This window comes from Saccopteryx bilineata, chromosome 6 (assembly GCF_036850765.1).
Source record: "Saccopteryx bilineata isolate mSacBil1 chromosome 6, mSacBil1_pri_phased_curated, whole genome shotgun sequence".
NCBI lineage: Eukaryota > Metazoa > Chordata > Mammalia > Chiroptera > Emballonuridae > Saccopteryx > Saccopteryx bilineata.
Genome location: NC_089495.1, coordinates 32,262,761 through 32,284,452, shown reverse-complemented (window position 1 = coordinate 32,284,452; position 21,692 = coordinate 32,262,761). Strand labels below are relative to the sequence as shown.

General features: G+C 43.4%; 1 protein-coding gene across 2 annotated transcripts in view; it reads left to right on the top strand.

Moving 5' to 3' along the window:
- Positions 1-21,692, top strand: part of ZMAT4 (zinc finger matrin-type 4) — a 361,668-nt gene that overhangs the window by 61,560 nt on the left and 278,416 nt on the right. For both annotated transcript variants that reach the window (XM_066236449.1, XM_066236448.1), the window contains one exon: positions 9,237-9,342. In XM_066236449.1, the coding sequence (XP_066092546.1) occupies positions 9,241-9,342 (102 nt within the window). In that variant the 5' untranslated portion in view covers positions 9,237-9,240. The remainder of the gene's footprint in view (positions 1-9,236; positions 9,343-21,692) is intronic.

Genomic DNA, 21,692 nt, shown 5'->3' with positions numbered 1-21,692 from the left:
TGTTGTGACCGTACCTCGCTTTCTTCATTTGCTCTCCTGTAGCTGTGCATTTGGGCTGACTGCAGGTTTGGCTCTTTGAACAACAACACTGTCATCATCTTTTCCACGCCCGGTGTTATACAGGAGCAAGGAAGGGTGTTTCTTGCCTGTCAACTAGGAGTGCAGTTGCTGGGTTGTTTAACTTGGGGAAATGATGCTTTCAACTTATCCTCCTGTCAAAAATGCATAAACGACCCTGGATGTCCACACAACTTCATTAACACTTGGGCTAGTCGGCCATTAATTTTTTCTAATCCTGTCGTTATCACCGAACAAAATATACACACCTTTACATGTCTGGCTTCCCCTGGTAGCTGAATTCCCTAAGCTAGCATTGTTTTTTTTGTTTTTTTTTTTTTTTTTTTTTTTGTATTTTTCTGAAGCTGGAAATGGGGAGAGACAGTCAGACAGACTCCCGCATGCGCCCGACCGGGATCCACCCGGCACGCCCACCAGGGGCGACGCTCTGCCTACCAGGGGGCGATGCTCTGCCCCTCCAGGGCGCCGCTCTGCCGGGACCAGAGCCACTCTAGCGCCTGGAGCAGAGGCCAAGGAGCCATCCCCAGCGCCCGGGCCATCCCTGCTCCAATGGAGCCTTGGCTGCAGGAGGGGAAGAGAGAGACAGAGAGGAAGGAGGGGAGGGGGGTGGAGAAGCAGATGGGCGCTTCTCCTATGTGCCCTGGCCGGGAATCGAACCCGGGTACCCCACATGCCAGGCCGACGCTCTACCGCTGAGTCAACCGGCCAGGGCGCTAGCATTGTTTTCACTACTTCTTGCCAAGTCCCAAAGCAAGAGGTGGCACCAGATCCCAAACCAGCGCTCCGATCGGAGAAGTCCTGACTGAGCGATTTCACGGAATGAGCAGCCGGGCACCCAGGCTCTCGGCAGTTTGTGGATGGACAGCCCCTAACTTGGCAACATTTTAATCCCTGGGCTTGCCCGTCTTGGCCACTCCAGCTGTTTATACATGGACCTGACAGTTCTGCAGTGTTGGGAAAGCAGTGGACAGATGTGGCCCCGCAGGACCCCGCGGAGAAGCGGAAGGAACCCAGGCAGTGTGCCGTAGTAGAGGGCGGCCGAGCGTGTCTGCTGGCTGACGGACAGCTGCCGCAGCCCGGGAGTGCGGACTGAAGCGCGAGCCAGCGTCTCCCGCAGCAGCTCGGCCGCCTGGTCTGCGCCCTGCTCTGCGGCGGGGTGCAGGTGCGGAGCTGCGCCGCTGAGCCCTGGCTGTGACAGCGCGTGTACATCTGCCCTCAATCTGTCTGCTTTAGTGGGGGCAGGCTTGTGAAGATAAATCATGTAAACAAGTTACAGTAATGGAATACTTATTTATAAACGGTGTGTTCTCAGGCTTGTATCCACCGTTAAAAAGAAAGGGCTTATCTTTTGGCTTGTTGAGAAAATGCAGTCGCCTTGAGCAGGCGCAGGGAGCTGGCATGCTGGAAGGTGGGGAATCCAGCTGGCTCCGCTGAGGGGTGGGCGAGGGCGGGAGCCTGTGCTTTAAAATATGAGTAGCTTTTCCACCTGGGTGCACAGTCCTTTAGTGTGATGGAATGAGCGACTGAAAACATAAAAGGTATGTTCTACTCCCCCATATTTCCTCCTCCGCTCTCCCCTTCTCTGCGTGGACTAGTGATCTTTTTTGTTTTTCTGCCTCTGGCTTTCCTCCTGTGATAGGGGCTCTGTGTTTGCTCCGACTTGCAAGCTCTCCACCCACCACCCATGTCCTCCCTCTGGAAGCAGAGAAGGAGAGAGAAGATGCTTCTGGCCGGCTATGACTGGCAGAGGGGCTGGAGTTTAGCCATTAATACCCTACAAATGAACACAGTGTTTTCCCTGACAGGAACGCTCCATCACTCTGCCCAGACCTGTCAGTCAGCCGGTGCGGTGCAGCTCGCTGCTTTATTGCCAGGGCGCTCCTCAAAGCAGCTTCCGAAAGGCCTTAGAAACCCAGACAGAACGGCTTGCATCTACTGGAATACCTGCTAGCTCCGACTGCCTCCACCCCCACCTCTACTGTTAGGTAGAGGCCAAGGTTCAACATTAAAATCTTAGTGAGGACCACTGGGCCATGGGGCAAGTAGAGACTCTAGAATGACGTGTCGGTTAGCTGGTGTGAAAAGTTTATGTGTCTGTAGCAGGAGACAGGAACCCTGTCCATGTGTAAGGAGAGTGGTGCGTACTGGATCCCAGCGTGGGAGCCTTCTCTGAGAGCTCAACACCGTGCACATAGTAAACGATCAATAACAACCTGTTTAATGAATAGTATGGGGAGATCCCGGTGAGGCTGTGTGATATCCTAGATTTGAGCAGAAGCCATAAGCAATCCGAGGGGCGGAGTGCTCTGAAGCGCTGGGCTGCATCCATACCCCCGGAGTGTAAAATTCAGATGTGTACATTCTGACAGAGAACAGGGCTAGAGAAACGAGAAGTGGCCAAGAACCAGGCACACATGCCTCCTCAGAGGTGGCAGAGGCACACGTGTGTACCCACAGAGGTTGGCCCAAGCTGGGGGCATGCTTGCTGCCCTCCTTCCCGGATGCCATCAGGCTAGCCTGTGCCCTATGTGAACGAGACTGACAGATACGGTGCCACGGCCCGGGGCCGTGGGTGAGACATGTGTGCCCCGCGATGGCAGATGCCTCTGAGTCAGGAATCACAGAGCCTGGTTTTACATGTGAAGAAAATGGTGCCATTAGAAGGCAATTATTCAAGTGGTGTGAGTCAGCTACGCAGCTCCTGGCAATGCCAGGCAAGGGAGGGAGTGGTGTGCAGAGTTCTCTCCCTCTCTCTCAGTCTCCCTATGTCTCTTTAAACAAAGCTCAGGCTGGCAAGCAGAGCTTGCACCTGCTTGTGGATGATGTACGGGGAGGGGTCTGGGCTGCCAAATTCCTTTTCTGAACCACGTCGGGAATGGGGAAAGCAGCAGCAGACCAGAAGAAAGGGCTCGTCCCGAGAAAAAACAGGGAATCGGAAAGGTTCTTCCAGCTGGTCATGCCTTTAACCTTCACCCTGATTCAGCCACTTCATGAGAGGCTCCAGGTTCCCCGGTTTGGCCAGCTACGGGCTGTATGGTGAATTAAAGGAAAGTGTGTGCTGGAGTCCTCGGGCCGTGAGAGCTAGATCTCGGGCACCTTACTCATCTAGGGTTCTCTGAGCTGCTCCCCACGCCCTTTCTTTCTGGCATGATTCATGGAAGACCAATACACTTTCATTTCTGGAGTACTTCTCACGGTTGTTCTTTTTTCCTAAGGTTGCTTGGTCTGCTGCCATGGCAACCAGACTTGCATTACCTACCTCCATGTGGAGGGAGAAGTGAAATACTTCCAGCCCATCCCCTGCAGCTCTGGCCCTGAGTATGGATGTGAGTGAGGGGGTCATTGTGGAGATGTGTGCTGAAGTCCCAAGTTTTTCTCTCAGAGTTTTTTCCTTTTGTTATAGTGGGAGTTCTCCAGCCTACAGCATGTTAATTCTGTGTAGGATGTCTGCCCTCCGCTTTCATTTTAAGTATTTTTTTTAATGATGCTCACTAGACAGGCAGTAGGGGAAGAGATCAAAGGGTTCATGTGCTGAGTTCTGCCACAGGGAGGCAGCCCAGGGTGAGGGTTGAGCTGAGGGACACAGTCATTCTTGGTTTGGACATTGACGGCCACTTAGGAGCTGTATGACCCTTGAGTAGTTATGCAACTCCTAAACCTTAGTATCTCATCTGGAAAATGAGGCTGATGAGTCTGCCTGTCTCTGTCAGGGAATTAAATCAGGTGGTAAGGCCCTTAGCACTAAGCCTGGCTCAGGAACAGCACTTAATACGTCTGTAGTAGTAAAATAAAATCTCTAATCCTTCTGGTCTGGAGTTTTCTCGAGGGTCAAGCGCTGTTGGGAGAATCTTTAGAGGAGCCGCAAATCTGATATTGGTGAGTTCACAAAGTCATATGGAATGACAGTTTGGAGATTCAGATATCTGCCCGTAAAGGCAAGAGCAGCTCTTCGGTTGAAACCTGCCATGGGTCTAAAATCCTAGTTTTAAAGGGCTAGTGACAGGAGGGAGTGGGTAGAAAGGAGGTCATTAGTTCTTACAGATGAGTTTTATAGTAGAAATGCCCAATTTTACTATAATGACAGGCCACCCACCTGTAGGGATCACCAAGCCAAGAGCTTCTCTCCACAAGACATGGGGACAGTGGAGATGACACTCTAGGGAGCCTGACTGCTGTGGTCATCTCAGGGTAACCATACTGAGTGGCTGCAGGTCCAGGCAGCTGGGATGCATTCTAATTTTGGATGGCATGTGCTTCCCATCCCCAGGGAGCAGGTCACAGCAAGAAGAGAGTGGGCAGGAGAGAAGGGGGGACCGAGTTCTCATCAAACTGCCCCGTCTGCCAGCATTAGCACCCACTGGCAACAGAAATAGATTTCAAACACTCAGGAAACATGGGGTCTTCACAGGCAGAAGGCCTGAGCGTCAGTTGGCAGGGAAATTCAGTGGAGATGAGCTATTTTTGTGTGTGTGTGTGTGTGGCTATTGTTAATACAAAAAAGAAGGCCTATGATGGCAATAAAAGCTGTGATTTCAGCATACCAACTGTGTTATCGTCCCCCTTAGTGTGAATGTAGATGTATTTATTTCTCTGCTTAAATATTTACAGCATCCCTCCTGAAAGTAAGGATAATAATAATAATAATGCAAAATTAAAAATATTCATAATAATGGTGCTAATATCTGTTTTTGAGTGTCTACCATATGCCACAGTCTTTGTTAGATGTCTTCTTTATTTTTTTAATCTACATTGTCTCTAATCCTCACAAAAGCCCTGTGAGAATGTTTCCCTGTTTCACAATTGAGGAAACAGGAGCTCAGGGGGAGGAGGGATATGGAATTTGTTCAAAAACCTAGCTGGCGAGCGACCAATGAGGATTTGAACTAGTGTCTTTTTCTTCCGAGGAGCTCTGCATGGCTTTTGGGATCTTTGCTTCTGAAGAAGCTGTTTTAATATTATCAGAAATGAAATGGAATGAAGACTATGACTCTTTGCTACAACGTGTCAGGTTTCTCTGGGTTTTCAGACTGTGTTCCCGAAGTCTGCGCTTGAGATGCAGAATGGGAGGCTTCCTACCTGCATCTGAAGATCCTGGAAAGGCCATTTCTTGCACCTTCAGAAAAGCTCTGGGGCCTGGTTCTTTCCTCCCAGTCTCTCCTCCTTCCATTGGGTTTTGGGCTTTGTGTCCTCTTCTCTCCCTTACATTTGCTACCATCTGTCTGTATGTTGCATAATCTTAAATCGGCCCCACCAACGGCCCTGGTATTTGTCTTCCATGCCTACTGGTGGTAAGATTTTTCTCTGTGCCAAAGAAAAGAATTAGCCTTGGAGTTGGACCCATATCCCTCCACTCTAATTCTATGCAACCTTAAATGTGCAACTCTCGTAGAGCTCTTTGAAGAGTCTCTTATAACCCCGCTTGTCTTCTCAAATCCCGAAGCACTCTCTCAGGGCCAGATTACACTTGCTGTCTGTGCCTTCTGTGTTCTCGTGTGCGTCTCTCTTCTCACTCAACAGCTCACGATGACTTGGAAGACAGGAGTTGTGTTTTTGTTACCCTTGTGCCTCACACATTGTAGAAGCTCAAAAGCCATTATTAAACAATAGCTCCTTCATATTTTCTTAATTGATTACACCTAGCTATACCTTAGTCTTACACTGTCTGGGGCAGCAAATGGAAATTTGATCAGACTCCTGTTCTAATGCTCCCTCCAGCTCCACTCTGGGCTCTTTACTAAAATACAGGGAGCACTATCCTCTATGAATATTGATGAGTGATAGGTTATTCAAATCTTTACTGCTTACTTTGGAAAATGCCAACGTGGGGAACACCGAGGAAGCTTTCATGGCCAGAAAATCTGACTTCTGCCTTCTCCCACTCTTGTCTCTCTTCTCAAAATGTCCCAAGGCCGCAGAGTGTAGCACAGTCAGTAGGTACTCTTTAAATCATAAATCAGTCCCTCGAGCTGTTTAAAGTGACCTACACAGAGAGAGTTCTCTTTTCTTAGGGAAAAGCCATGCACAAATGAGGCTGACACTTGTCCACTAATTGCTTCCCACTGGAATTGAACTTATTCGTGTATTCCATTTGGTCCTCATAGGTTTCAGAGGTATCTTTATTGTTATTTTACTGTATATGGGCTTGTTCAAATCAATAGTCTTATATGCAAACACACACACACATACACACACACACGAATGAAAAAAAAAAGCCATGATATTCTTCTCTTCCTTTGGCTATTTTTTTTAGTATACACATTTTATATTCTGCCTTCAAAGCTATTTCTGTTGCACAGCTGCTTTACTGAGACTCAGACTCCTACGGGCCCACTTGGGCCGACACGTCCCTTGAATACCCTTTCACAGTGTTTGATTTCTGCAGTTGGTTGTATAATGAGGAAGGAGCGTGCAGCGAGTTTGGAGATTCCTATTAACCAGGTCACCCATGAATCTATTTTCGTGCACTTCTTTATTAGAAATAGCAGGGAACATGGTAATATTTAAACACAACTACTTATAGGAGACTAGCTTCAAAACTACACCTAATAAGTCTTCTTCTCGACCATTTGGTATTTCAAAATGTTGTACTACATTTTCCCATCACCAAAATGCGTCTTCTTTATTTGCATGCTAGGATGTGAATAGAGACCATTAGAAAAGACAGTGGAAATTTGGATGGTCATAGGAATTTGGGATTCTCTGCCCCTTTTAGACCATATCTAATTCATTATGTTTTTGGCACTGCCTTTGAACATGGTTCATAAAGAGATAGATACAGAGCACAATGGGAAGGCAGGACAGGGAGTAGGAATAGATACAAGACAGCCATATTTAAACACTTAAGGATATCTCATGGAAAAGGAGAGTAAAATTGTTCTGTGTTTGTTGTACCCCAGTACAGACTCAACAAGTGAAATCTACAATGGGCCAGGTTTTGATTCGATCTAAAAAATTCCTAACAACTAGAGTTTCCAGACTCTCTGGAACAAGTTGTCCTGTGAGATAATGATGAGTCTCCAGGCACTTCAGGTGTAGGACTCTGAGCTGTCTGCCAAGAATGATGCTTCCAGAAATACATGTCCTCTTAAGCTGTTCATGTCGGTGGTCTTTAATGTTTGGCATTACTATTGGTGTTGGAGGCATTGAAAACCAAGAGTACTGTTGTTTCTTAGGAGCAGAAACTATGAATCTTTTTAAGTTGTTTAATGCAATGCCCTCATGGGCCATGGCAGCCAAGGCCAAGGTAGAAATGAATTTGGCATTGTTAAGGCAGCCATCCTTTTATTTCAGGCAGATACTTTACTGATGTGGCCCAGCTATTCAGATGGTTCCAAAAATCCCTCAAAATGGGCCACAATCTTTCATTTTGTTACTTTAGTCAAGAATTGTTCACTCCTGGTTGAAGGCTGAAACTTCAGAACTCTCTTCCAACAGGGCTCAAAACAACTCTCCAAACAAGACCGTAGCAATAAATTGTGGACAAAGTTGCACCAAATTCACAGAAGACTGATTAAAAATCTTTATCAAAGCATTCAACCAAAAACTTTACCCAGGTTATGCTATCAAGCAAAAGCTTGCTTTAGAAATCAACACTGAAGAGTCTAGAATCCATATTTGGTTTCAGAATTGAAGAGCTAGGCACTAAGACCAGAAAAGAGGCACCTGATGAGGGCTTAGAAGCAAGCCAAGATGAAGATCACCCTGTAGAGAAGAGATTCAAAGTAGAGAAGATAGACGGTGTGTCATACCAGCAATACCTCTTCCCAGTGACACACCCTCATCATGGCACTGCAAGCACCCCGTGTCCTGGGACTGATTCCAGAGAGCAACTTGCTAAGGAGATGGGAGTTCCAGAGTCAAGACTCTAAATTTGATTTCAAAACCATAAAATGAAGGTTTTGGAATAAGATGAAATCCAAGGTGCCCACCTGTTGACTGAAATTTTCTGGCTTCTCCTTACCACATGCTGTCTGGCATGTCCTTACTTTCTGCCTGGTAGGCAGGAGGTAAAATGAAGCAGTTTATAGAATGGAGGAAAGCATTCTGATACGTTGGTGAGTGCTTCGAAGGTGGTAACGTTACACTTCAGCTGCTGTAAAACGCCTTTCTCCTGGATCACTTTCACAAGTTTGAGACCCTTGGCTGCATTTTGGTTTGGGGTTTGGAATTTGAGAATGTGTTATGTTTACCTTTGTGGTCTCAACTGTGGCATGGAGTGCTGAAGGAGGCCTTTATAAATTTTAACAATCCTAAATGTAGAAGAGAGTCAGCAAGAATGGTGAGGACTCCGTATTTTATAAGGTGTAAGTTTGTAAGGAAAGTTATAGTTTGGTGTGATATTATTTTTTAGTTTTCAAAGTATAGCTGTTAAAATCAAATTTAGATTTCATACTGACTATAAGGCTCTTGACAAAACTAACTTGCATTACATGTTCATTGTAGAAAATTTAAAAATAAAGAAAATGGCATAGGCGATTATGTATAATATCCCCAAAACAACTGCTATTAAAATTTTGTTAAAACTTCCTAGAATATTTTCTATATTCTATTCATGTCTGTATTCTATAATATTTTATATATTCTCTGTGTGTCTGTATTCTATACATGTATATATTTTATACATATTTTAAAACAAATTTAGTATAATACTGTGCCTGATGATTTATAAACCTTTTTTGTTGATAATATAAACTTCTAATTTCATTAAATATTCTTTTTCAAAAGGACTTGATTTGAATTTAGATTTGAGGGTCACCTAGTGTTCTGGTGTGTGGGTGCATCAAAATTCATTTAACCCATCTCCAACTATTGAGTATAGGAAATGCTTACAATATTTTAACATAAAATCGTATGTGAAAATATCCTCTTCTATAATTCCTCAACAGTGAGTGCATTATACATGTCTGATTTATCACACAGAAAAAACTAAAGCTGAATTTTTTTTTTTTTTTTTATAATACCAGAAACCCTGTTGGACATTTATAAACTGAACACTTACTATGGTTAATTGACACGATGACATCGAAAGTTTAGAGAGAGCTTCCCCACTGTTAACCATCATGGGACCTGTTACTGTGCTCTTGGCTTTTCAAACAGTTAGTCTTGCATAAACATCAAAGCAGTGGACTCATTTTTCTTTTCTGTTGATTCTCCTTTAGCCTGATGAAGTCCTCCGATATCGATCAGGATTTATTTACCGACAGTTACTGCAAGGTGTGCAGTGCCCAACTGATATCTGAATCTCAGCGAGTGGCCCATTACGAGGTAAGGACTGTTCTGCCCACTTGGTGTTGCCAAATGGAAGAAAGAGTAGCAGAGGTCATGGTTGTAGGACTTGATGGTTCCCCCTTTAAGTTGGGGCTGATTTTAAGAGCCACAGGACTTGGCCTTTCTAGTCTGAGCTCAGGCCAGAAGACATGTGGATGTATGGGGTTGGAAGTGAGGACTGGGGATATCATTCTCAGGCCTGACTGCTTCCCAGGTTCTGTTTTTCTCTTTGAACCTTGGCCCCTGAGGACTCAGTGGGATTTCTCTGCTTGTTAAATCTGTCATTGCTCGTCCCTGAAGTTCTTCTCAGGGACGTAGGGCAGGATGCATTAGTGCCAGCTTCTCTTTTCTTTAATGACCCTGAAGGTTAGTTCGGAGGTCCTTTGTTCCTCACTGTTGGGAAATATGGCTGCATCAGTGACTCAGGACAAAATCTCTTACATGTGGTGGCTACTGCCCTAAACATGCTTATTAGCTTCAAGACTTCCCCGCAGACTTATAACAAAGTTTTTTGGGATTTTTTAGTATTTTTCCGAAGATAGAAGAGGGGAGGCAGTCAGACAGACTCCCTCATGCGCCTGACTGGGTTCCACCCTGCATACCCACCAGGGGGCGATACTCTGCCCATCTGGGGCTTGCTCCATTGTGGCAGGAGCCATTCTAGCACTTGAGGCAGAGGCCATGGAGCCATTCTCAGCGTCTGGGCCAGCTTTGCTCAAATGGAGCCTTGGCTCCAGGAGGGGAAGAGAGAGACAGGAAGAAAAGAGAGGGGGAAGGGTGCAGAAGCAGATGGGTGCTTCTCCTGTGTGCCCTGACTGGGAATTGAACCCAGGACTTCCATATGCCAGGCCGACACTCTACTGCTCAGCCAACCGGCCAGGGCTATAACAAAGTTTTAAAGCCCAAACTCTTTTTCTTTTTTTTTTTGTATTTTTTTTCTGAAGCTGGAAACGGGGAGAGACAGTCAGACAGACTCCCGCATGCGCCCGACCGGGGTCCACCCGGCACGCCCACCAGGGGCGACACTCTGCCCACCAGGGGGCGATGCTCTGCCCCTCCGGGGTGTCGCTCTGCCGCAACCAGAGCCACTCTAGCGCCTGGGGCAGAGGCCAAGGAGCCATCCCCAGCACCCGGGCCATCTTTGCTCCAATGGAGCCTCGGCTGTGGGAGGGGAAGAGAGAGATAGAGAGGAAGGAGGGGGGGGGTGGAGAAGCAAATGGGCGCTTCTCCTATGTGCCCTGGCCGGGAATCAAACCCGGGTCCCCCGCACGCCAGGCCGACGTTCCACCGCTGAGCCAACCGGCCAGGGCCAAAGCCCAAACTCTTAAAGGACATAATTCAATGGCTTTGGCTCTTAAAGGTGGAAGAGTAAATGACTGTCTTTTGACCCTTGGTTGGGAAGAGAGGATGAGAGAAGAGAGACTGGCCAGTCTGAAGAGGGAATGAGGTACTGTGCATGAAGAAAAGAGGAGACTGGGCCCCCACATGCCTACTGCTGCCCAGGGAAGTTTGCTTTTCAAGAGAACATATACCAGTGGAAACATGAGTTTTTCTTATTTTAAAAATTAAATTTGGCCTGACCTGTGATGGCACAGTGGATAAAGCATCGACCTGGAAATGCTGAGGTCACCGGTTCGAAACCCTGGGCTTGCCTAGTCAAGGCACATATGGGAGTTGATGCTTCCAGCTCCTCCCCCCTTCTCTCTCTCTGTCTCTCCTCTCTCTCTCCCTCTCCTCTCTAAAATGAGTAAATAATAAAAAAAGATTAAATTTAGCCCTGGCCAGCTGGCTCACGTAGAGCATTGACCCAGTGTGTGGAAGTCTTGAGTTTGATCCCCAGTCAGGGCACACAGGAGAAGCAACCATCTGCTTCTCCTCCCCTTTCCCCTTTTTTTCTCTTCCCCTCTTGCAGCCATGGCTTGATTGATTTGAGTGTGTTGGCCCCAGGAACTGAGGATGGCTTCATGGAGCCTCCACCTCAGGTGCTAAAAATAGTTTGGTTGTGAGCATTGGCATTAGCTGGGCAGAGCATTGACCCCAGATGGAGGTTGCTGGATGGATTCAGATTGGGGCACATGTGGGAGTCTATCTCCCCTTCTCTCACTTAAAAATATTAAATTTATTGGGATGACATTAATAAGGTTATATAAGTTTCAAGTGTACATTTCTATGATATATTATCTCTATATTGCATTGTGTGCTCAACACCCAGAGTCAAGTCACCTTCCATCAGTACATATTTATCCCCTTTTACCCTTTACTATCTCCTCCAATCCCCTTCCTTCGGAGAACCTCATACTGTTGTCTGTGTCTATGAGTTTCAGTTTTATATTCCACATATGAGTGAAATGATATGGTTTTTTGCTCTTTTTGATTGACTTTTTTTTCTGCTTAGCACAATATTTTCAAGGTCCATCCATGTTGTTGGAAATGGTAGTATTTTATCTTTTTTTTTATGGTTGAGTAGTATTCCATTGTATATATGTATCACATCTTTTTTATCCAATCCTCTATCAAAGGACATTTTGGTTGTTTCCATGTCTTTGTCAACATGAATAATACTGCAATAAACATAGAAGTGTATATATTTTTGCAAATCAATGTTTTAACATTTTTGGGGTAGATACCGAGAACAAGGATTTCTGGGTCACATGGTAGTTCTATTTTTAATATTTTGAGGAGCCACAACATTGTTTTCCTAGTGGCTGTACCAGATTACATTCCCACCAGCAGTGAATGAAGGTTCCTTTTTCTCCCCAACTCCTCCAACACTTGTTATTACTTGTCTTGTTGATAATAGCCAATGTAACAGGTGTGAGGTGGTATCTCATTGTAGTTTTGATTTTCATTTTACTAACAGCTAGTGAAGTTGAGCATCTTTTTATTTATCTGTTGACCATTTGTATGTCTTCTTGGGAAAAGTGTCTATTCAGGTTCTCTACCCATTTTTTAATTGGATTGTTTGTTTTGGTGTTAAGTTGTATGAGTTCTTTGTATTTTTTAGATATTAACCCCTTGTCAAAGCTGTTGTTTGCAAATATCACCTCCCATTTGGTTGGCTGACTTTTTGTTTTGTTGTCGGTTTCTTCTGTTGTGCAGAAGCTTTTTAGTCTTACATAGCCCCATTCATTTATTTTTGCCTTTACTTTTCTTGCTTTTGGGGTCCTTTTTTTTCTTTTTGAGGGGGTCACTTTCATAAAATGTTTTCTACAACCAAGACTCATAAGTTTAGTACCTTTGTTTTCTTCTGTGTAGCTTTTGTTTCAGATTTATATTTTGTCTTTTATCCATCTTGAATTAAATTTTGTATGTGGGGACAAACTGAAGTTTAGGTTCATTCTTTTGCATGTGACTTTCCAATTTTCCCAGCACCATTTAGTTTTCAAGTGTAATAACTTGTAAGTACTTTTAGATTGGAGAGCTTAGCCAGCAATTTTCTTTTTGTCTGATGAGTCTGACAAATGCCAGTTGTCACTGTCACTCACCAAATTCCTCTGAGTCTTGGAGTCCTCTGTGCACAATGACAATAATAATAACAACATGCACATGTACATACCCAGAATCACAGTAAATTGACTGCATACCCCACAGGGTTTTGTGGTAACCCAATGACACCTATAGAAATAGTATTTGTGAAAATGCTTTGGAAGCTGTAAAGAGTGGCACACATGCAAAACTATTGTTTTTTTTATTAATTCTGTTATAGCAATATTTTGTTGAAGGCAAATAAAACTTGCTCTTTAGAGAAAACTAAAAAATCATCATCTATGAAAAAGCCTATTCTTTTGTCAGTAGGCTATTGAATGTTAGAAGTACAGTAAATGTGAATTCTAAAGAATTACCTAATATGGAAGATAGCCATCTTTTTGAAATCAAGAACTTTCTATTATTTGTGGATATTGCTTTAGAAACACGTATGGTTTTATTAATTTCATTTCCTCAATTAAGGAAAATCAGAAAATTTGTCTGCTTTGAAATTTCATAGCCTCCTAATAATCCTTCATGTTCTCTCTTTACCTGCTTTTTTTGTGTTCATTTTTAATCATTTTACTAGATTTTTAAGGACAGAAACAGAATTTTATTCATGTGATTTTCCATTATTCCTGGAACTGCAGTGCTTGCATCTCATAGAAACTTAGTGTGTTTGTTTATAAAAATATCCTGGTGACAATGCCCGGCTCTGCTTTGTTATTACCTGAGCTAAAAAAGTGATGTCAGAAAATTAAAAACAACACATATATTTTCTAAAAGAAAAAGATCTTAACTACTCAATTAAAGGTGTAGTTATTTGAACTCATTTTCTTGTTACTACTCCGTACTCTGGCTGTGGCATAATTTAATTGTTTAGAGGATGTGTTAGTATTTGTTGCATGTAGCATAGATGAGATAGAGAAAAGAAAGCATTGCAATAGATCTGCAATTAACGATGTTACACATCATTAAAACAACATTAAATGCAATCCCATTAACCGTGGGTGGGAACTCCGAAGGATGTTTTACTCCCTGCCTCCAGGCAGAGGTGAGGCACTTCTCACAGTGAGAAATGGCATGTGTGTTCTTGATGCAAAGCTACCTTGCGTGTTCAAAAGGCATAGTCAGGACTGAGGCCACCTTCTGCAATGAGGCTGGTCTTCCAGCTTCAGTTAGGAGACTTCCCCAGTACTTCTTCATTTTAAAAGGATGACTTCCATCAGATGATTTTAAAGGCCATTTGAGAACTGACACTTTGATTTTATTAATCTCTTCTCTCCCTCCACCACATCCTTTCTGCTGAAATTGCTTATGGAGTGGGCCTCTATGAGTCCGAAGTCTGACTCAAGTCATTGAAAATGTTGTCACACATGTTCCCAGTGCTCTATCACTGATTTTTTACTTCAGTTCAAGCAAATAATATGATTTTACTCTTCAGTTCAACCTGATAATATTCTTAGTTTCCCTATGGAGCAAATCTGTGACAAACCACTATGTACTTTCTGCATGTCCATAACTATTAGTGCTAATTATTGCAGGGGTTCTGAAGCTGTATGAGAAATAACTTCTGCCCCTACGAAGCTTATGAACTTTATTGGAAGAAAAACCACAAATAGTTCAGTGTTGTATAAATATGTGTGTGATACTGTGAACAGACTCTGTAGGATTCTGCTGCCTCCACCTAAGGAGCTCCTGATTTCTTTTGATATAAACATAATGGTATAGTTCTTTTGCCCATTTGGCTTTCTGATGTATGCTACATTGTGCTGTTAACTTTGTAGATATTTGCATGTTCTAAATGAAAAAAAAAAAGAATCATTACCAAGAGATATTATGGTCAAGAACGATTTGTGGAGAATGTCATGAATTATCTAGGCCTCAATAGATGGGTTAAGTGTCAGAGTTGCTGGAATAAGTCTTGATGTCTCTAAGAAGCACTGAGGAGGCTTGGCTGGCTGGATTGGAGGATTTGTGTAGGGAAGGGAGGGAGCGGGAACACATATAGGTTACACGTATAGGTAGGGTGGGGTCGAGGCATAAGGAAAAGTGGTGTTTGAATTGTTGTGAATTTCTTAGGCATTTGGGAGGATACAGTATAATCGAGCATTTCTGAATGACAGTCCATTGATTGTGGTCTAGGTGTATTGTTGTGGAAAGAACTGCTTTCGATATGACTGTGCCAGGAGACTAGTGTACTAGTCCTCTGAAGCAGGAGAGAAAAACATAACAGATAGGTTAATGCTTAATAGCTGCATGCCCCATGTAAAAAGCTGGACCTTTGTATAAGAAGACAGAAAAACCCAATATGTGTCTATATGTCTAATGGACCAAACCCTTCCACGCTATACTTTTAAAATCTCTTTTGCATATGAAGTCCTGAGATGAAAGAAAAGGGGGGGAGGATGGAATGTCAGGGCATTATTATTTTTCTTCCTTGCTAAGCATTAATAACATGTTAATGTTTTGGTGGAAACTATAATTAGATGTTATCTCTGCTCACTGGATGAATACTCTGAATTAATAAAACAAGTAGACGCAGACAGAGGGGAAGAGCTAGCTTTCAAATGAAAATGCCTGAATGTTATAGAAGTTGGAAATAGTTTCCCAGTGAAGGGTTTGCTGTAGTTTTAAGTGGCGACTAAGTAATTTTCTGCAAAGGGGAAGAGTTGATTACATGAGTGAAGGAGAGATTCTTCTGGCATGAGAAGGAAGAGGACTTGTATGGGGAAGTCCATGAAAAATGAAACCAAAAGGACAGAGAAATCATCATCATAATTATTATATTGAGTGAAGCTGAAGGAAGAAGGTGAATGAGCTGATCTAGAAGGAAAGAGAAAACTCTTATTAGGCAGGCCCAAGGAAGCCAGCCATAGAACTGCCAACCCCTCTTGCTACACCTTCTTATGAACCGTATCCCTGTGTGACAGTGCCACGTGTGTAATTAATTGTTCCTCATGAAATCAGTGGCCCAGATAGCCCAGCACCTCCAAACGGGATTGTAAGTTTCCTGAGGGCAGACAGGAGTCATTAAGTTTGTACTTAATTACTTTATTTCCACAGCACCCACCAGAGCTTTGCCCATGGCTGTTGCTCATCGGCACTCCAAGGTTCATGAAGAGGCTGGGGGTGGGACTGGAGGAGGAAAGCAGAGGGTCAGTGTGTGGAAGCATTGATGGGGGTGCCAGAAGAGGCACTGGCGTACATGGTGAGTCAGTCTGTACTTGGCAGCTGACCTTCAAAGTACAAGTGATGGTTGTGTAGTGATTGAAAAGACATTTCTCTGAATTGATGAGAATTCCTTCCAACATCTCTGAATCTTGAAGTAATGTCAATCCTGGTGAAGGAACCTCATTAGCCCACCAGGGAATGGCAGCATCCAGTATTGTTCCCTCGTCGGTGTAGGGGCAGGCACATTGGGCCTACGGAAATAGGGTTCTCCACTTTCACTTTTTTTTTTTTTTTTTTACAGGGACAGAGAGAGAGTCAGAGAGAAGGATAGATAGGGACAGACAGACAGAAACAGAGAGAGATGAGAAGCATCAATCATCAGTTTCTTGTTGAGACACCTTAGTTCATTGATTGCTTTCTCATATGTGCCTTGACCGTGGGCCTTCAGTAGACCGAGTGACCCCTTGCTCGAGCAAGTAACCTTGGGTCCAAGCTGGTGAGCTTTTTTTTTTTTTTTTTTTTTTTTTTTTTTTGCTCAAGCCAGATGAGCTCGTGCTTAAGCTGGCGACCTCGGGGTCTCAAATCTGGGTCTTCAGCATCCCAGTCTGACGCTCTATCCACCATGCCACCACCTGGTCAGGCCCCTTTCACTTGGTTTAATTGACTCCCTGAAGAACTTTGGCCTTCCCTAGCTTTCTTTTCAATCCAGGGGGATAGCCAAAGGGCACTCTTCTAGTCTCTTCACTAGTAGATGGGGTATACGTACTTTGTGAGGAGAGACAATGTGAAAAATCAGGTCCCTGATAATTGCTGATTAAAGTGTCTTGATTTTCTGGTACTTTAATGCATTTAATGTCTTCTTTCCCTTAGTCTCTCACACCTTGCTCTCAATTTTGCCTTCTTATTCCCTAACTGAGTAAGCACGCAGGCCAGACAACTCCATTCCCATGAATGAGAATTGTGGGTCAATGCCATCTTGTGTTTCTGCAGTCCGTTGGTCCTGCCAGGTACCACATTTGGTGGACTGAGTACTGTCAGGGCTTGCTGGGCCCATACTTCTCCTGGGGTTTGCAGGTGCTCCTGGAGATACAAGTCTTACCTGAGTGAGACTATAAAAGATTTTTATAGCAGGATTCCTGTGAAGATACCTTTTTTGCACCATACAGTAAGAATGACTATTTCAGTCTCTTCAAATCTCTTGCAGGCATAACATGCTTAATTTCTTTCAGATGCTATTAAAGAATTAATTGGCGTATTTATCCAGGCTAAAGCATTTTTGTTATCCTTCATAATGTCAGAGGACTTCAATCTATTTCTGATTGCCTGACAGTTGAACCTCTGTTTCTTGACCATTTCATTAAAGACTCTTGAACTTCTATAAAATTTGTAACTATTCTTAAATTTTGTGTTGTGTTATTTTAGCAGGTCTAGTCATTTTACCTTTCACCAGTCATTATTAGTCAAAATAGTCATTGCAACACAAAAATGAATGGTTCATAGAGAGACTTCGGGGAAGTAAACAACAGTAAACTGAAGAACACACTCAACTTGAGACAATGCATACATTGTCTAAGAGCGATTGTCAGATGTTGTGTGTGCTCAATGTTCATTGGCTAAGAGTAGGTAGAGTATTTGATCCGCATCATGAGTTCTCATTTGTTGAGATCACATGATGTTTTTCACTGGGTTTTAGGAGCCAGGTCATATTCTTCCATTGACTAGAATTTCATCACATGGTTCTACCTAACTGCAGGGCAAGTTGGGAAATGCAATTTAAATGTGTGGGAAAATAAAATAGGTTAATGGGATCATCTCTGTCACTATCTATCCCTCTAGTCACCAAATACCCATTTTATTTGTTTTTTAACCCATAGAACATACACATTCACTCTTCAAGGGATGAATTCAAGCTCTACCTAGTCATGGATATGATTCCGTTTGGTTCAGCAACCTATGAGCAAAAGAGAAATGTTACCTCTGCTCCTCTTACACTTTAAAGTAGTGGTAATAACATTTCCCATTCAGAAAAAGGAAGAAGATAAATCAAAGAGTAACCACTGGCTCATAGCTAAGCTGTCATCTTGCAGGGCATGTATTGTGAGGATTCTCTTTCTAGGAAGTGGGGGGAGTTCCCCAAGTAGATTCTGATCTTCCGCTCTGGGAGGGACTTTCTTACTTATTTTTCTCAGTGAGTCCTGGCTCAGCCCTCCAGCCCTCCACATTTATGGTGCTTTCTTGTCCTTTGTCGTCCTTCCACATCTGAAATGGATCTTGAGTCCTAGACTACCAGCATTTATAGCCCACTTTCTACCTAAGATTGGTTTAAGGCTTACTGCATATTTGGAACTTTTCTAAGTCAAGATCATATCTCCTTTAGTAATACAATTATTTCAATACCATAGAAGGCTTCTGATTAATTTTTTCCAAAATGCACCATGTGTCATAACCATACAATTTATTCCTAGACACAATTTCAAGGCTGTTTTGTTTATTTTATTGCTTCCTCACCTCTGTGTGTCTCATTCTATTTTTCAGTCTAATGGTGGGCACCTTGAGGTTATCTGAAAGTAGGTGGAAGGACCACATCTGTAGCCTAATTTTGCCAAAGGCCTGAGCTACCATGTGTAACTGAGAAGTCTCACTGGGTCTTCAACTCACAATGTCTCTTACAATGATGTCTCTTACTTTTTGGTGATGAGAAGCAATTGGCAAATTGACTTTTCCAAAACTCCAAGTCCCAAATATCTGGAATAATTCTATTTTGTTTTATTATTCTCTGCTAATGTGCCAGTTACACACGATAGTTCTTTGATTCTTTCATTAAAAAAATGAATGAAACATCAATAACAGCCAATCAGTAACAAAAAAAAAATGGGTCCATGTGTCCTGTTTTATCCACCCTCTTCTAGCCTTTTTTTTTTCTTTTTAATTGAGAGAAGGGGAGGCAGAGACAGACTTCAGCATGTGCCCTGACTAGGATCCACCTGGCAAGCCCACTAGGGGGTGATGCTCTCTGCCTTTCTGGGGCATTGTTCCATTGCAACTGGAGCCATTCTTTCAGTGTCTGAGATGGAGGCCATGGAGCTATCCTCAGCACCTGGGGCCAACTTGCTCTAATCCAGCCTTGACTGCAGGAGGGGAGGAGAGAGAGAGAGAGAGAGAGAGAGAGAGAGAGAGAGAGAGAGAGAGAGAGAGAGAAGCAAAAGAGGGAGGGGCAGAGAAGCAGATGGGCACTTCTCCTGTGTGCCCTGTCAGTCTGCCTTTCACGGTATTGTAGGCAATTGCTTTGCCAGTATTTTGCTACTGTGTAACCTGGATTTGCTATATCTGTCCCTTCCCCCTTACCATTCATCTGCTAAGCCATTACTATATATTTTGGTTTTTTATTATGGGAGTACCTTTATTTCTAAGACAAAGTAAGCTAACTGGTAATGAAGAGTTTCAGCATTTTAGAAATAAAAGTAAAAGAAATAAAATTTTATATCTTGCTCATATTATAGCTCATGGTGGGTTAGCAAACAGAGAGGGATTTTTTGCCATGTAATTCTTTAACATTGAAGTTGACAGAGGCTCCACCATCTTTACTCCTGACATTCCCATGAGTATTAAATCCAGCTGGCCCCTGAGGACTGATGGGCAATGTGAGTGATTGGGTGGGACATTCTAGGGGCCAGACCTGGACGTGGCAACATCTTATCCACCCGTATTCCACTGGCTAGAACTCAAAACTAGGTGCCCAGGAGGAAAGTGGAACTGGTTTGGTGACCACATAGCATTGTCTCTGTGCAGTAGATGTGTGTGACATTGTAGGGGACATGGTGATTAGGGCCTGCTTTGAGGATGCTGAGGATGGGGAGCTGAAATGGGGAAGAAGAGAAGAAAGGAAAGGCTGTGATTTCCAAAGGGAGTGGTCTTGGCAAATGACTTTGGAAATTGAGTGTCTGGGGCTGTGTGAAGTGGATGCCTAGTTCATCACAGTGTCATAGAGGGAAGTTAAAAATCATTTGATATGCTATCAAATAAGGATTTTCTCTTTTCCCCAGACTTAATTGGTCAAGCACAAAGATTTCCAGGTGGACCTGAGAGCCTGTGTACTGAGTGGCATGTTTTTTGGGGCCCAGCCTTCCCATCTCCCAGGCTCTGTGGCTGCAGGTGGTGAACAGCCTGCCCACTCCTCGCTCAGACAGTCCAAAGCAACCTCCGGGTGGTTCTCCAGCTGTGAGCTGTGGTGAGAGCATGTACTTGGTATCAGTGTCTTTGGAAGATGATGTCTGAGACAAATGTCTCTTTGCTCTCCCTAGGAGAAAGGGCTCCTTTCCTGAGAGGCCGGTTTACTATAGGCACTTGGTTCTGATTGTTTTTCCTGCTTTGCTTTAGCCACCAAGCTCGTGGCCATGTCCAGCCTCTAGACAGGATTCTGTGCACACATGTATTGGGCTCAGTTTACCTCTGGATATTACCTGCCTTCTCCTGTTTTATTTTAAATCTGTTCTCTCTCAATTATTTATTTTATCCTTTTGCATTAGATGTAGATAGATTGTGATGTGTCTTTTTAAAGTCGTTGAAGAAAACAGTAGGGTATATATGTATAAATATTTCATCTTTTTATTTGTAACAAGTTTTGAAGAGGCAGTAAATTCACTGACTTGAAATTCAGAAAGTATAAAACAATGTATAATGCTAAATGGCTCCCACCTACTGCTGTTTCTCAGTTACGCAGTTCTTCTCAGATGAAACCCGTGTGACCGATTTCCTTTGAAACATTCTATGCATATAGATGCAACTTAATTTTTTTCTTTAATATGCTTTTCACAAACGGCCACATGCTATACCCTCCATTTTTATTTAATTGTGGCATAGATTCTCATTATATGAATGTATCATCATTTATAAGAAATATTTATGGAACTGACTCATAACTCCTCGGTAGCCTTGATAAAACTCTGGTAGAAAAAGACTTTCCCTGTGAACACTTGTTTGGTGAAGCACATGTCAATTGCATTTCGGATCCGGCCTGTACTGATTGTTTATCGACAATTTTTCTTCCAGCTTTTCATTCCCAGCATTCACTTGGAAACATATGCATTTCTGGCCTTGCTGTCACTGAGCCATCTGGGCTTGTTGATTTTTTAAGACGATATTAGCGCACAGGGGATTCTTAAAGGCTAATGACCTAAGTTGTGGGCTTGTGTTAATCGCAGCCATGTGGCTTTGCCTACATGTCTTCTGACGCTTGGAGAAGATGTTGAGGACAGCATGTTCTCCTGTTTTCCTCTTTGAAACTCTAATTAATTTCCTTAGGCTTTTACTGAGATGATTTCATCTGAAGTAGAATTTTTTTTTTTAACTCTGTATTCCATCAGTATCCCTGAGGATCACATAGGGAAATAATTGCAGCTAGTCAGGATGTGCCCAGTGCCCCCTTCCTGTTGTCCCCTCCTGCTCTTGCTGCTCCGTGCTCCATCAGTTCTCTCTGCCTCTGGGATAGCTATTGGCCCCCCTAGACCAGGGGCGGGAAAGCCTCTTCTGTCCACCCGCTACTGATTCAAATATAGACAGAGTCCTTCTCTTTACCTTGAAAAACCTACAGTCAATTTGAAAGTTTTATATTTTACTAAGAAAACAGGAAAAATAGATCAATATTCTTTTCCATCTCTGCCACAAATATTCCTCCTCCTGTTTTGGCTTTGTGGTCACAAACTTTGCCC